We start from the raw sequence: 16,681 nt of genomic DNA, 5'->3' as shown, positions 1-16,681 counted from the left end.
GTACAAACGCTGCCCTGACAAAGTTTGTGTTTACGTAGCTCTCCGTGATTACCCTCTACAATGTCCTTCACGCTGTCCGCATCGCTGACTTCCTGTCCTCTGGTCCTCCAATTCCATTAAAACGTGAAAACACGCCTCGTGCCCCGAAGCGAGGACATCCTAACGTGAGTCGCCACGGGTTTGACAAGGCGCCCATGAAATTATTTCCCTAAATATTTATTCCTCAGAATGCTCCCTATTTAATTGACTTCCACACACGTTTTAAAGGATATTCATATTTTTTCTCTTTAAAACCCTATATTTACCATTGACACATATTTGCACAGCAACTTCCCTATTCATTTTTCACAAAGACAAACCCCCAGATTTGGAAAGAAATCCCCCTCTCGCGACCTTTAGCACACCCAGTACGGACCAGATTGGTAAAGCTTTATTGTCAACCACACAGTGTATATACATAATTTTAAAATCAATCTTTAGAAAAAATATGAGTATAATGTAGGCTATTCATGCATTTGAAAGAATATTGCACAAATATCACTTTTTCAATTAAAAAGTAAAGCAAATATTGTCACCAGTTGTTCCTAAATTATAAATACTAAATGTGTAGGCCTGTTTTACATTCTGTGAAATAATTTATTGCATGCAAACAGTTACATTCTTAATTTTCACAAAATATGTACCAGACTTGCTATTTTTATACACTGTATTTGATCAGCAATTGGTTTATGCTGTTTTTTCACGCTGTAGTTGTACATAAATAAATCAGAACTCCCATTTCTTGCACTGAACAGAAATCTTGAGTTTGCAGCAATCTGTACATCTGTTAGCAGTTTGACACATCATCCCTCATTTATACAACACTAAATGTAGTGGCAGAGAAAACAAAACCACCAATAAATCAGTTGTACTTGCTGTTAGCCTTGAAAATCATACTTTTTCTAAACTGTTTACACAAATCCCAGTCTAGTTTCACTTTCATTTTTATTTAATATTGTTCCCTGTATACTGCAATATCTTTACTCAGACACAAAATCTGGCCAAATACTTTTGCACAAGGGTACAGAAACTGTAATCTATCCAAGTATCTAAGTACATGAATTTGCAACATCTGGTTCAATCCACTGGTCCACACAGATGTTCTGTATATCTCAAGGGAAAGTACGATCCAAAACAAGCCATGTTATGTGCATGTCTCTGATATCACTTCCTCCAAATCTTGTGTTTCTGGCTAGTTTCTGGCACTTCAATAAAATAACATATAATCAATTAATAAAATATAGAAATTGCTTATCATACAGAGAATCATAAATCAGACATCTAATTTCAATAAACTGCAATGGTAGTCTGCATAATCATTTAATGTGAAGTTTAAAGGCCATGAAGTAAGGGAAGAAGCTTTTGCAGATTGTCTAGACTTTTTTTATAATGACTCATTTTAATTTGTCAAAATTGATTGAGTTTAAAGTTCAAGAAGTTATGCTTACTGTAAAATAAAGAGGAGGACATTTTGTCATGAAAGCATTCTCTGTCAATCCGGTGTGCACACTGTCACTGATGGCAATTTCCACTGTTGAGCCCTTGAACAACTGAACAACATGGTGGGGGCTGAAATCCAATACTGTTCTATCATTCACTGCCAGCCTTTAGCAGAATGCCATTCTTCCACCACCCCCCCCCCCCACCCCACCCCACCAACTGGCCTTTCTTAGTCTCTCTCCCACTCACCCCTTTCTCCCACACTCTTCCCCACTGACTGTCTTTCAACCTTTTTAGCTTCCCCTCTATATATCCTTCAGTCTCTCCCCAACTATAACTCTACCTACTCTAATCAGGGTTTAACTCCTTTACAGCAGTTGATAATTAGGTAGTTTGTTCTTGACAATGGGACAATGATAAGGTTTCCCTTTGATTTTACTTGGAGAGAGAGAGAGCAACCACAAGAGGTCTTTATAGTCAGAGGGAAACCTAGCCTGTGAATTTAAAGCTTATATTATATACTTTTGATTTGGTTCATTAAGTGTGTTAATATGTTATTTCTGTTGTTTATACAACACTCTGTATTGCACTGTTATGTATATTTTCCCAATGATATATAATAATAATGGGATCTTAGTTGTCTTTAAATTTGCTGGCTGTAAAAATTATACCTGCTACGTTGCAATAGTTTAACTGGCCGCCAGATGGCAGACCCCCCAGAGCTGTCACGCAAGGAGCAACACAGTAATATTTCAGAGGTAAGAGGTAAATGAGCACGCACGTCTCCATACTGCATGGGGACTCTTTTCAGGACCAATGTCATGCAGATGCAGAGCAGATTTGCTCATTTTCACATAATCTGGATGGTTTATCTAACTTAAGTAAACTCGGTAATTTAGCCAATCCGCATACCTTAAAGGTCAGCACATCAGTACAGAATTGATGCAATAACAAGGCAATGAATCTTATCCATAATACAACTTCACAGCTTCAAGCACCACACCACTACAAGGGCCACTTATAAATTGGAAAAATGTCAATGCCATGCAAATAACTACAACCAACAGCCTTTGGTTGACTCAAAGGCACGTGTGAAAAGAACACATTATTTTAAAACAACCGTACATTGCATTCAAATAAAAGAGAAAATGGAACACAGCAATGTCCTTTCTCAGCGACTAAAATGAATTTTGTAGGAATGAGAATGACTATCAATAACCAAAGACAATATTCATATAACAGAGCTAAAGCCCTAGTCTGACTTCCAATTAATTTACTGGATAGCAAACTTCTAAAAAATGATATATTGCATACAATATATGAAAAATCCATCAAGTAAAGAATATATTTTCATATGTGAAAATATACCACATTTATGAGAAAATATATCTATGATTTGCATTAGCTATTACATGCATACACTGTCAAATATATTTCAACAAAACATACCATAAAATGTATTGTACAATATATGCATCCAAATTATATATAGAATAGAGGGAGTATATTTTGCCATACAGATATGCTTAGCAAACATTGACACATTGATATATATTTTTAAATGTAATATTTCACCATTCATTAAAATGTGTTTCCGTATCACTACACTCAGAATAGGTTCCCTTCTCATTCTCCAAAACTATCCAATTAAATCAGTATCACCATTCATGGGCATTTTCATTAATATATAATAAATGTCATAAAAAGAGCATGTATTTGAAATAAATGCCTAACTGTGTTCAAAATAAATACAACAACTGTGCTCCAACCAAATTTGGTATCAATTTAACTGCTAATGTTTATGAAGGAAAACTTGGTTTTGTGGATGATTTTATTAATAAATAAATAAATAAATAAATAAATAAATAGGCTTAGGGAAAAGCTGACCTGCCAGGTTCCTACATGTCATAATCTGCCTCTTCCAGTCTCCTGACTTTTCTGAATGTTACTGTGGGAACTGAAGAAATGGGAGATTGGGTCCACTTCACTCCCTGTAAAGAGACAGCTCCTCAGGGAGAGAAGGACCAGTTGGACCCTTACCCTAAATCTACTCAAGGCATGCACAACCCCCTAAACCTCCCCCCCCTCCCCCCCACCCACACACACACACACACACACACAGACACAGACACACGCACACAACAGAATATATCACATTGCACAGAAATCTAATTTACCCAATAAATCAAATAAAGGTGCCCAATAAAGACAAAACAGACACCATAGTAATATAGTTTGTTTTGTAAGAGTGCTAAAGCAATTGTGCTGCTATTTAAAATTCAATAAACAAGGTTTTCTTTTTTAAATGTGTAGTTTAAAAAAACCCATCATATAACTGATAAAAAAACAGGATAGTCAATACAATTGACACACTTAAGGCTTTGCAGTCCTTGAATTTTGTTTGTTCTTCTAATCTGCTGTATACAAAAGATTAAAAGGATAGTCATTCCTTTGAGCAACAAAACTAGTCCAAAAGACTTCACAGACAACTGTCCTAAAAAAATCTCAGTTAAGTGATGTCTTGAAGATATAAATTAATCCAATTATGTGAACATTTTCAAAAACCATAAAAATAGAGACTGAAGAAGAAGAAGAAATGAACAAACTGAGCATAAAATTCCCCTATACAGAGGCGGAGATGCAGTAGGAGGCCACATTGAAGGAGAGGACATTGGATATGCAGTTGGATTTGGGAGGAATTGGAGCTGGGGTTGGATTTGGGAATGGCTGGATTTGGGATTGCAGGAAATGGATTGGTGTTAGAGATGTGACTGGAGATAAATTTGGGGATGGCTGAAGTTGGGATCTGGGAAGTTGATAAGGATAAGGCTAGTGATGTTACAGGGGTTGAGGACTGGATTGGGGATTAGTCAGATTTGGGGTAGGGTGGTGAATAGGGATGGGCCAGAGATAGTGTTGATTGAGGAGTGGTGTCCAGAGGAAGAAATTGAAATTTGGAGACAGTGTTGAAGCTGGCTTTTAAAGACAGGATTGGTGCTGCTCTTGCTGGGTTCTGTGAAAAGAGAGGAGATCAGTGAGTCAGTAAAGTTAGAATGAGCAAAGTACAACTGACTCTTCAAGTCAATTTAATGATTACACCTCATTTTACGACGTTTCTTTGGCAAGTTTAACACTAAAATCTAATCTTTGTTCAAGATTAATTTGCCCGAAAATGAAGACATATTAAATAACAGACAGCTAAGACAAAAAACACACATAACAACACAGTCAATTTAATCTAATAAGAGCACTGAGGAAAGGTACTGTTCTCCAGTCTAAGGTTGCAGTGTTTAGCTGGCTTGACATGAATGCACAACGCCACTGAATCTCTCTTCTGTGAGGGCAGTTCAGCTGATTGACCCAACTGCTCCTTTGTAGCACAAATCACCACACTTCCTCAGATAAGACTCGTCCAAAACTTCACTCACAACAAACCCGGCATTGAGAGCCACACTGACCGGCAGAACAAGCCTGCCTCTTTTCCAATGCCCGCCCCTATCCGCACTCTCAATGCAGACTGCACAGATTTCAGACTACCCATGATGTTGTTATTATCCATTGTGCTCTGGGCTGTCCTGCGGAAGATCTAGGGTAAAAGTGCACTCTAGGTGCAGAGAAATATTTTTCTATTTTGCGATACTGTGTCATGCATTTATTGTACTGTATTCACGTTTTGACAAGATGTGTTTGTCATGGCAAGAAAGCAATTTGAAATTGAGAGAGAGAGAGAGAGAGAGAGAGAAGCTGGCCATCATTTAACAGTTTTTGTGATAGCAGTAGCATTTAGAGTTGTGTGTCACCTCTTGGTTATTTTTTCTATTTGTCATCTCTTGAAAAATATTCATTGAGCCAAAAGATGAATTATCATCAACTGAAGTAAGTATGATCCCTTTTGATTTTGTCTTACATTTTCAACTCCATCAAGGGAATCAGTCAGAGTAGGCATTTATCGCAAGCCCAGACCTAGTTCGCAGCTCTATGCAATTAGAATGGAATGATATGCAATAGCCTGGTTATGTTCTGAACAACGACAATGCATTGACATTTTAAGGATAATAACATACATTTATGTCAATACATAATGTGGTTCCTCTGGCCTAACTCCTTCATACCTTAATAATGTATATGCTGCCATCATGTGGTCATAAGGTTACAAAATAGCTCTGCAGAGGAATCTTTAGCAGGTGCTTTCAAATTTGGTACTGGTGACCCACTGGTTTAAGCACATATTTCTGCTTTCTTTTGTCTTTGAATTCTTCACCCCTCATAAATAGTTTAGGATCAGTAACCAGCTGCATATATTTCCAGCAATTACGACCCTGATTTCACTTTCTAGCCTATAATTTTTTTAAGCAAAAATGTAAAGGAATAGTTCAAAAGGAATAGTTTTCCATACAGCACATGGAAGCATTTAAAGCATTCGCTGACCGGTCAAAAATCCTGGAATGTGATTAAGAGACATTTATTCCTTGATGGCAAGCATGCCTGTTTCTAACATAACGTGACCTTAAAAGGCCAAAATGAAGAACAATTAACAGGTTATACAATTCAGAAGTTGCCATATTGTTTCCAGCAAAAAACAGCAACCATTCCAGGGCCTGGTTTGAAAGTCTCTGGTCTAAATCAAGCGGTTTCCAAACAACTCGGAATGTAACTGGTGTGAAAAGTGAATCACCCCCCACCTCTTGACTGCAATTGACCAAGTCTCAACGACAAGCCTTTGAAGGGAAATTTATAAATATTTAATAACTGTTAAATCCATGTGATCACTTCCCATGGGTCACTCACACACAAACACAGGCAAGAATAAGAGTAAATAAGCCTACAGGCAAGGAAGAGTAAAGCCTTTCATCCCTCAGACTGCTCTCCCTCCCTTGTCTATTCTTTCTCAATCTTCACCCCTTTATCTTCTTCCCCTACTTCCTTGCTTCCTGACAGGAGAGCCACTGAGAGCACTTAATGCCCCACAACCCCCAACACTGCAGAAACACTAGGGGGGAGCGGGCGCGTGATATTTCATGATGATCTACAGAACTTTGATCTGACCGCTGTTGGCACTTAAACAACGGTGACTGGGACACCAATATGGATGGCACAGAAGTCGAGTTTTATTTAGGAGAAGAGCAAACAGCTTTACGGCCTTTTGAGCAACAGTTACAAAATGGCAACGTCCAAGTCGTTAAAATTGACTGAACTGAATTAAAATGAGGAACTCGCTAATGCCATCCAGAACTGTAACCATCACAACTATTTCACCTTATTCAACAGCACAATTAGGACAAGCTGTAAAATACTCACACAGCCTGACGTGCATTGTGGAGTTTCCACCAACTTTCCTGTGGACCAATCAAACGGCATGAAATCCAACGGTTTTGCATTCCCGGGCGACAACCCCGCAATGCTCTCACCACATGACTGTCAAAACACCATATGCCACCCCTCAGTGGGTTGGTGGGTGCTGTTGTCGTGATGACCAGACACACACTCCACGAATGGTGATGACATTTCATTATTTTATAAATCGCAGAAATCAAAACAAACATATATTTGTGTACGTATACATCTGTGTACATTATACATGCACAAGCCTTGTTTGCTCATCTTCTTCAAAGGTGGTAATTTTGTAGTTGACCGTATACATGAACCGTATGGGTATGTGTGTATGTATACATCAAAATTCTACTGTTTACAGAATATCCCTCTCAGTCATTTCCTCTAAATAATTCATCTTAAGTGACTTTATTGTCTCTGTGGTGGCCAACATTTTGTGCCTTCAAGAATACAGTGTATAACCGGGGTAGGGGGGATGGGGGCAGGTGGATTTTTTCTAATTTGTTCTAGGAATTGAGATATTTTCGCAACTGGACCATTTCACAATGTGCTGGCTAAGAGCTCCAAAAAAGGTTGAACTGCAGGAACAATAAATCCACATCTGACAGATAGGGATTCCAGAGATCCGTCTTTGGTGTTGTGTTAGTAATGGGCTCTTTAGAATTAATTCATATGGGACATAAACAGACCACATACAGGATATGAGGCTATGCTTAAAATATGTAAGAGCAATAGAAGAGCACAATCGGATGTATATTATATAAATTGGTATGTATCACATACAGGCAGCGCACTTGGAATTTTTAAGGCTAATTCCAGTTCCTGATACAACATGACTCTGTCAAACTCTTTATTGTCTCTGTGTTAAGAAACACATTCAGGACATCACATGCATTTCAGTCCTCAGCTTATGTACTGCATTTACCAAAGAAAGACTTTTCATTGCTAGAGGAAATGTACCAGCTAGCACATAGCTAAGTACTGTAGGTCCAAAGTGAATGACAGAGGAATGACTCACAGTACTGTTTGTCAAGCCATTATACTCACTGCTGAGCCACAGCAGTGTTAGAGTAGACAGTATATTTGAACGCACAACGCCCCAGTGGTGGATCGTTAGCTATCTTCTGAGGCAGACGGAAGGACCAGTTCTTCAGACGGCATCTTGGTTACACATCGCCCCACCCCTCCAACCTTCTGTTATAAGTTAATTTATGGTACAGTATTTATATGGGTTTAGGTTGTGGGATGGTTTTACGGCATTATGTTTTCTTAAGGCATGTTATGGATGCAATCTGTATCTATTCAGAATTTGCATCTTGTTTCTTTCTTAGCATAGCTAACTTAGCATAGCATTAGGGTTTGTGATATTGTATGTTGTTAGCCAGGTCTAGCACTATTACACATATAAATAAGGTGAATACATTCACATGTCTCCCACATTGCAAGCTGCTCTGGATAAGAGCATCTGCTAAATGGATGTAAGGAAATATATATCTTCAGAGATCTCCCAGTCATCACTGCTCATATAGCATTACTCTCGAGTCCAACAGTGTGACCTTTACAGAAGGTTGTTCGTCTCACTATGACAGAACAAGAGCAACCATTGCTATGGTCTCTATAGCCAGGAAACAGGTTGCAGTGACACTGAGGAATGGTATAAGCTGGCCTGACCTTGAAGTTATGGTTCACTCCCTCACCCCCCCACCCATTTTTTTCATTCCCCGCCCTGCAGAGCTGTGGCTCTTCCTATGATTATTTACTACTGATCCAAGATGGCACCGTCTGCCTGAATATCATTGGGGTTGTGTGCAATTGCAAGTCTTGAATCTACGCTCCTAATCTTTCCAAGCCTCCACTTTATCGTTGTGGTTTCTGTGGCCAGGCTAATAATAGACACCCCCCCTCACGCACCCACCCAACCCAGCCCACTTCCTACAGATCTAATAAATTATTTCACTCAAATCACAGCTTCTGAAACCCTCCGATTCATGCTGCTCCTCCAGCAGCCTGTGTTCCTCTGAGCTATCTCCCAGCTTGTCCTGACAGTGGGATATAGATAGCTCTTGCTGACAAACGCACAAAGCCATGTCCATTCCTGCTCTGTATCTGCTGTTAGACGATGAGACGCCCCTTCCATCCCACCCTCCCATCTCTTCAACCACCTCGGCAGCATTGCCGCACAGGTTTTCTCGCACAACAGAGAACACACATAGCAACAGTGGCGCTGCTCCGTCTCCACGGAGATGAGACATGGTTCCCATGGCAGCAGAGTCTGTGGGGTTATGGATTCAGCACTGCGATGTGATTTAGTCTGTGATGAGACACCATGCCATGAATTTTGTTTCTATGGAGACCTTTACTGCCATACATGCTATGCATTCTAACCTGCTGTGGTGCTTTGGTTTTAATTTTGTGTAACTAAGAAAATTCTAATTTTTGTTTTATTTTTACACAATCTTTTAAAATGTATTTCAATTAAAGGTAAACGGTGATCCACAGCCATGGTGCACAAGTAACAAATAAATAAATTTGGAGAAACAGTGATAATTGCCTCTGAGCAGTCTGACATATTAATCAGTGCACCATAATGGTCTTGCATCCTATGAGAGGCCATCATGATTGCACAGTATACAATATACTGCTCATCTCCAAAATCAACTGCTTTCAGATCAAGAAAAACACAATTTCTGTTCTATAATGCTTGACTTGTATTGCAGCATGTGTATCACTAACATTGCAGTAAAACAAGACAAACTGATTTAATTTCTAGAGCAAAAAGAGCAACAGCCTGCCGTCTGCCCACTGTATTTTCACTGCTCAACAGAGCTGGTATTTGTCGCTAACATGGTGCAGCTCATAATGTTCCCTGCCCCCAAGCGTTTTCTCAGTTTGTGAATCGAAGGAGAAAATGGATGTTTAGCGTCCTAGAGAATTATGCGGATGAATGCCAGAGGTGCTACGGGAGGGCACGGTCGTCCCTTGTGGGGTAAGGAGCGGGACGGTCGTCGTTCACACTGGTTTCGGTTCCCCATCTGCTCAATACTCCCACGGTCATCCCTAATGACCTGGAAAAGAATAACTGTCCGCAAATATCAAGTTCATCTGAGCATGTACAAATTTAATGAACCTCGATCGTGATCCTGTGTTGCCCCATGCATGGTGATGGCTGGGAAAAATAAAGGACTCAGCTGTATCTGAAGTGTACTGAAGACTGAGTCAAATGACACAGATAAAACAGTAACAGGGAGGCATGGCTGTCTGCTGAGAAGGAGAGTCAGTGATTTCAAACGCATATCTCTTCAGATTTACCACAATCTTACGGCTTAAAAAACTGAATGCAAAAATATTATTAATCGCAATGTGATACTGAAGATTCACCAACCTGAAAATGCTGGTGTAATGTGCTATCACTGGCTGATCATCAACCAATCATAGTGCCTTGCCAGTGGTGTGTTCCATTCATTATGTGACTCATGATGCCTCACTCACTCTTTGATAGTCATAAAGCTACTTAAACAGTAAGATGGCCTCATGACATGTGACTTTCTAGGTCCTCCACCTGCTGTAAATGATCTACAAAAAACATGAGGATAAGCACATGCGTGGTGGCCTCAGCTGGCAGCTTAATTCATTATATTGTACTTAGTTTCCTGTCCAAGAGCTAGTGTCACAGGGAAAGCCCAATATGTCACCGTGAAATACAACCTGAAGATTACAATCTGACACAAAGAGCACTGGCTGGTCAGAGCAAGGCCTGCTGAGTAAATTACGACATTCAACTTTTAAGGAAGCTGTAGGTGTTTCATTTCTATGGCAAAACTTCCAAATACAAAATAGCCTCTTCAACACCCCTCATTGTTACTATGGTTTGGAAAGAAGAAACTGTGGCAATGACATCACCTCCATATTTCCCATACACAACTGTCTGAGCACCAAATATGTCAGCACCGTCTTGCTATGGCAGGTCCCCTGTCAAAAAGGCAATAGCCTGCTTTGCCTTTTAGCCATGTTGGACCTTACCCCTGCCTTAACTTCTTTTACAGTAACAATGGTAACTCAAGGATGGTCATAACTTCGCTTTCCTCATTTACAGCATAATATCTGCTTTATTCTGTAAAATGTCTACAGGACAAACATCCAAATATACAGTACATATACACAAGCAGGGCTGAATAATATCAGTTACTACACCAAAGGAGCCCTTTAGAAATGTACATAATTTAAGTATTCATGACTTCCATAGATTAAAACAATATTTTATATTTATGTATTAATTATACATCAGAATTTTTGTCAAAAAGGATTTATGATGAATGTATATTTGTCTGCACAGCAGGTTAAATATGTGAAATAATGTAAAACACATGTGAGATGTAAAACACACATACCATGCGTAGTATAAACCAATAATATGATAATAGAAAATTCCAAAGCTAGACGTGCAACAACTATGTACCATGTTTACTCATTTTGAAAGTCTGCTGTTTGCTTCCGAAGAGAGTTATATACATTATGTTGTTTTTTAAAAGTTTGAAAATCTAATAATTGTAAAACGTTTAACTTTCACCAGCATCCTCTGCCTGTGGCCTTTTACAGCTTAATGAGACAAGGATGGCGAACCCCTCCATTTTCACCAGTCCAAGGGACTCTAAATGGAAAGATCTGATATCCAAATGTTATTTTTCTGACATTGCTTTATTGTCTGTGAGCTATGCTTTCAGAGTAAATAAATATACAAATCCAGTTCAAATTAATTGAACTAATTAATTGAAAGGAGTAAAGCATCATATATTTACCAAGGAAATCTTCTATGAAGGGTCTGCATGATCTTTTTCAAAACCAAAACTGAAATATAGGGAATTAATTTGATTCTAGATGCACTTACAGAACATTGCCTTTGTATCATTTTCTTAAAGCCTTTCTTCTTGCTCTGAGGTAATTACCAGCGACTTTTAATCTACTTAAACAGGATCTGTGAAATATCTGGACCCCTATTTCAATCAGAAACAAATTTTGATATTAACTTGGAATTTATAATCACAGAGCTTCTTACTTATATGACCAGCCCGTGGTGGCTGAACTACTTTCATTTCTTCATCCTGCATCGGCGTTCCACCTTCTTTTCCTCCAGCATGACATAGCCACATGGCCCGTCTCGGTTCACGGCTGACTTCTTGTGCCGCCTCGCCTTCTCACGTGGCTGCCCCCTGGTGGTGGCAGTGGCCTCCCCCAGTGTGGCGATGACATGACTCTGACTGCTGCCGAACTCTGAGTAGGTGGAATTAGACAACGGGAGGGACCTGGGCCTAGGTGTTTGGGTGGAGTTTTGGTTGTGTTCTGAGACAGAACTCAGGCTGCCAGCCTCCTCCAATGGAGGAGAGGCCAGGCAGTCAGCTCCGAGGTGAGGTAAGGAATCATTGTCAAAGCCACATGTCCCGTGGTCACCCTTTTCCATGACACCGCTGTTCCCTCCACCACTGATTTTCCGCTTATGCTTTGATTTAAGATACCTGTGCCTCTGCCCTTTACCCTCTGCTTTAACATCTTTCTTGCTGCTGAGCTGGGAGAAGGAGGCGCCCTTATCGTGGTCTCCTTTGCTGGGGCTGCCGCTGATCTTCAGGGAGGACACCTGGCCGACACACTGCTCAAGAATCTGGAGTATGTCAATATCGCTTCCTGACATGCAAGGGCTGATGGGAGAATCCAGGAAGCCCCTTGGGAGTGAACGGGGAGTCCCTGGGGACCCTGACCTGTCGCAGCCAGTGTAATGAGAGAGATCAGAGGTCGAAATGTGCTCAATGAGGGACAGACAGGAGACACACAGGTAGAGCTCTTTGGAGCCCTGCTTCAGGGAGCTCTTGCAAGAGCTGCAGAGTGAATCTTTGTTAATTGCTAGAAGGAACACAGCACTTGTCCCAGAGCCTGGAGACCTCAGCGCAGGGGATTCCAGGTCTCCATCAGGGGTCAGGGGAGAATCCTTATTAAATATTCGGAAGCAAAAGCCATTTGTGGGGGTGCTGATACGACTCCTCACGTGGCTGCTGCTGCCTGGAGAGACTGAAATGGGTCCTTCGTCCATGGGAGTAGGGGTAACATTGGTTTGCACTGGGGCGGCATCTGGCTGGCAAGGTACAGTCTCTTTGGGATTCATTGGCCCTGTGTTGTCATAATCTCTGACTGACAGCTGGCTCTTTGCCCCTTCCTGAACCTTTGGAGAAACTGTTCTGCTGTTCATGTTAGCGGAGGTAGCGCCTTTCCCAGTGTCCACCCCATTGCTTTCAGGCTCGGCCAGGCTCATCCTCTCAGCCCTCTGCTTGAACCAGTTCACAATCCCCATAGCCAGGGAGATCTCAGTGTCACACAGCTTGAGCAGACAGTCTTTCCCCCTCCAGCTGCTATGCAGGAGATCCTGACCAACTAGGTCAAAGGGTGGAGCCAAGGGAGGGGCCAGATTCTCCTCCGCCCCAACATGGAAACTGTACATGGACATAGGAAGGTCACCAGCCAGACCAAGAACACTCTCTGACAGACCCATCTCATCATCAAAGATTGGGGTCATGCCTGTCTCACCTGGATCATAGAACAGCTCATAGAGGGCATCCCCACTATAGCTATCCCTGGGAAAGCGGGCCGATCGACAAGGAGAGAGAACCTCCCTACTTGTTACCTCCTGGCCTGGGGAGATGTACTCATAATAGCCTTCATCACTGGTGGAGATGGTTTCCTGGGTGTCACTTTTTTGTGTCACCGTATCCATCCGCTGCTCCATTGTGCGAATAGAGGTGTGTGGTGAAGTGGCCAAGTGTTCGGCAGTTGGTTTAGTTGGGGTAGTGGTGGACGACAAAGCATTTACTGCCTTGCCCTCTTTAATGGGACTCTGCCTCAAGAGAACAGGTCTGCCCAGGCTGTCCCACATTCCAAACAAGTCTAAGATCTCAGAGTGGGCAGGGGAGGCCATCTGTTCCACCCCTCCCTGGAAGGACCCTATCACAGGGCTGGATTTCCTGGGCTCGCAGATGTCCCTGTCAGGACCTTGGCCCTGTGTGGCCTCCAAAGGGAGGAGGTTCTCCTCTTCTGCGAATATCTCCCCACACCCAGTCTGAGAGCCGAAGCTCTTCAGGGACGTGACATCCTCGCAGATGTTGTGGCAGTAGTCAGAAGAGGAGGAGTCTGAGAGGGGGTCATTGTGCTTATGGGGATTTGAGTGCCCAGCAGAGGGATGGTTCCGTGATCTGCTGTGTTTCCTGACCCCATTATGCACAACCAAATGGTCCATACCTGCCATGCCAGGAGTCGGGGTGCGAGGGGAGATCGCCTTCTCCTGCTTTGCCCTCTTCTTACCCAAAAGATCTTTGATAGCCCTTCTGGGCCTCCGCAGGGAGATCCTCTTCTTGGGGATGGACTTGGCAAAGGAGGGCACAAACGGCACCTGTGGTGTCAGGTTGCGGTAGTCGATAATTTCCCGGCTGCAGCCAGCAGACACTCCCTGGTTCTCCCGCAGTAGCTTGGCCCGTCCGCTCGGTGAGACTGCGAACCCGGAGAAGCTGACACTGCTGACTAGCCTCCCCTTTTGGCGGACAGTGGGCGTGTGGCCGCCACTATCAGTGGACCCGTCATCTAACTCAACTGCATACCACCCCATTCCCGCCACACAGTCATGGGTCTTGCTCTTCCTCACAGACCCAGTATGGGCCCAGGCTGCCGACAGGGTATCCGTGAAGGCAGGGGACAGGATATCCTGGCAATCCAGTGAGGGTGCCACGGGGCTTGCTGGAGACTTGGTGCAGCTGCCCTCGATATGAATGCTGGTTTCCATGCCACCAAGGGAGGGGCAGCCTTCACTAAAACATTCAGTTTCACCATTGCCCCCCTCCATACAGGGGCCGATGTTGTCCCCAGGGGCCAGTGGTCTGCTTCCTTTTGGGGTGTTTGGCAGCTCTTCCATGAGGGCTGGTTACATACTTCACTGTGAAGGAAGCACAGAAAATAATCACCAAAAAATAAAAACACAGAAAGGTGCACATCACATTAGACAAGATTCTTGTTTAATTATTATTATTATTGTTTTTTTGTTTTTTTTTGTTCAAAAGCAACAATGCAAAAATATTTTGACTTCACAGTCTAATTTTCCCTTTTGCTAAGATGACATGAAGGATTGTGAAACTCCAATCATTGCACATTCAAAATAGCACTCATTCACCAGCTTCATCAGTAAACATGTTTACTTGCATGGTTCTTAAGTGGTAATGAATTACATTCCTCATTAGAATCAATTACAGAAAAAGAAATTTATCAATTCAACTGGAAGCAATCAACTACTTACCCTATGCATGTATTTAGGCACTTTACATACTTTATTCTGTGTATCACTACCTATGGCCATGTGGTGTGTTTCATTACTTACAGCTTGTGGTTTATGCATGCACTGTCAAATTCAAATGTCACCAAACATTGTAAGAATTCCATCCTGAAATGCATACATACTCTGTTAATGAAAGACAAGCACGCATAATGAAATCTTGTGTGCCATGTCATCTTTATTTGCAGGTGCTGAAATAGCGCGGATGTTTACTACTTAAGAGTATACTTGTTCAAAATGGTTCATTTTAAAGCAGCGTATGGATTACAACTGAACAGTGGACTGTTCTGTATAGCCTCCACTGTTATCAGAAATTAGATATAACAACAGAATCCTACCGTGCAAACTTGGACAAATACATGCTACGTGCAGGTTCAGAATAAACATTAGTGAATGTTTTGCACTAAGCAATAATGAGATTATTCGAAAATACCAAATAATTCTAATAACAATAATATCGATCCGATACAGATTTGTAATAGCTACATTTGCAATTAGAATAACAATTGTATATACTCAACATTTCATTTTTTATCACCGTTCAGATAGTTAACGCTCCACGTAACGCTACCCATTTAAACTGCTAAAAAAATGATATCGTAATTAATTATATCCCATAAAATCATACACGATATCTCACATGCATAAATCAGTGCCATGTAGGCAGCTTAACAGTACTACACCAGGCAGCTCATGGTGTAACCTATTAAAAGCGGCATGTACAATTATTATTATTCTTTTCTTTTTTTTTACCTTAATTTCAATAAAAAACCTCATATGTCAAAGGGAGGAGCGCAGTCCTCTTCCTCGATGTTAAAAAAAACCCCTCCTTCGGAATAATGGAAAAAATGTCCATGGCCCCAGTTTAAAATTTGGAGCAAATGATGGACAAGTAAAGAGGAACATCACGTCCTCAAGATTCCCAAAAGACGCACATTCGATAGCTGTCCCGCTAAATTATTAAGCAGAGCTGTCTTTGGAGGGCACATACCTTATCTATATTTAGGATAAATTACCGTTTGGTTAGAAACGCTACCATACTCCTGCAATCAATAATTAGAGTCACGTATTTATAATCGTTTCTCGTGCTACAATTTCACAGAAGGCTGCCTTCGAGCGGAGTTGCATTCCGTTTGAAAGGCTAATGATGGTATTTCCATACCTGTTCCCACATTGCGCCGGACGGATAGTATCCGTGGCTGTAACTGGTCAGTCAGTTGAACTCAAAGCGCTGTAACGTCCTCATACCAGGAACGACAAACTCCGGATTAATCATTTCGCGCCCAACATGTTCATTGATCGTGGGAATGCCTGCGTCCACCAGACCGTCTCAGAATCAGAGAAGCAAGGTACAGACGGCTAGATGGGAAAATGTGCGCGTTTGTGAAACAACACCACAGATAAGGCGTCGGAGGTTTAGACTACACAACAGTATGATTATGCACATTTATCTGCTATGACGTACAGCACAAAATGTACACTTTCTGGGCACGAACGGTAAGAAAAATAAAA

At 41.6% G+C, this 16,681-nt stretch overlaps 1 protein-coding gene across 2 annotated transcripts; it reads right to left on the bottom strand.

The window, feature by feature from the left end:
- Positions 1-399: 399 nt before the first annotated feature.
- On the bottom strand, positions 400-16,584 carry amer3 (APC membrane recruitment protein 3). 2 transcript variants are annotated; one of them, XM_035423230.1, is made up of 3 exons: positions 16,332-16,584; positions 11,864-14,776; positions 400-4,492 (listed from the first exon to the last, which is right to left on the bottom strand). In XM_035423230.1, the coding sequence occupies exon 2, from the start codon at positions 14,753-14,755 to the stop codon at positions 11,897-11,899; it is 2,859 nt and encodes a 952-aa protein (XP_035279121.1). In that variant the 5' UTR covers positions 14,756-14,776; positions 16,332-16,584; the 3' UTR covers positions 400-4,492; positions 11,864-11,896. The 2 variants fall into 2 exon arrangements, with proteins under 2 accessions (XP_035279121.1, XP_035279122.1); XM_035423231.1 differs by lacking the exon at positions 16,332-16,584 and adding an exon at positions 15,923-16,324.
- Positions 16,585-16,681: the final 97 nt, after the last annotated feature.

The sequence above is a fragment of the Anguilla anguilla genome, chromosome 6 (assembly GCF_013347855.1).
Source record: "Anguilla anguilla isolate fAngAng1 chromosome 6, fAngAng1.pri, whole genome shotgun sequence".
In the NCBI taxonomy this organism is placed as follows: Eukaryota; Metazoa; Chordata; class Actinopteri; order Anguilliformes; family Anguillidae; genus Anguilla; species Anguilla anguilla.
This window is presented reverse-complemented; position numbering and strand designations above follow the sequence as displayed.

Excerpts from the sequence above, each read along its gene's own strand:
- amer3 (XM_035423230.1), bottom strand. The coding sequence starts at position 14,755 with ATGGAAGAGCTGCCAAACACCCCAAAAGGAAGCAGACCACTGGCCCCT.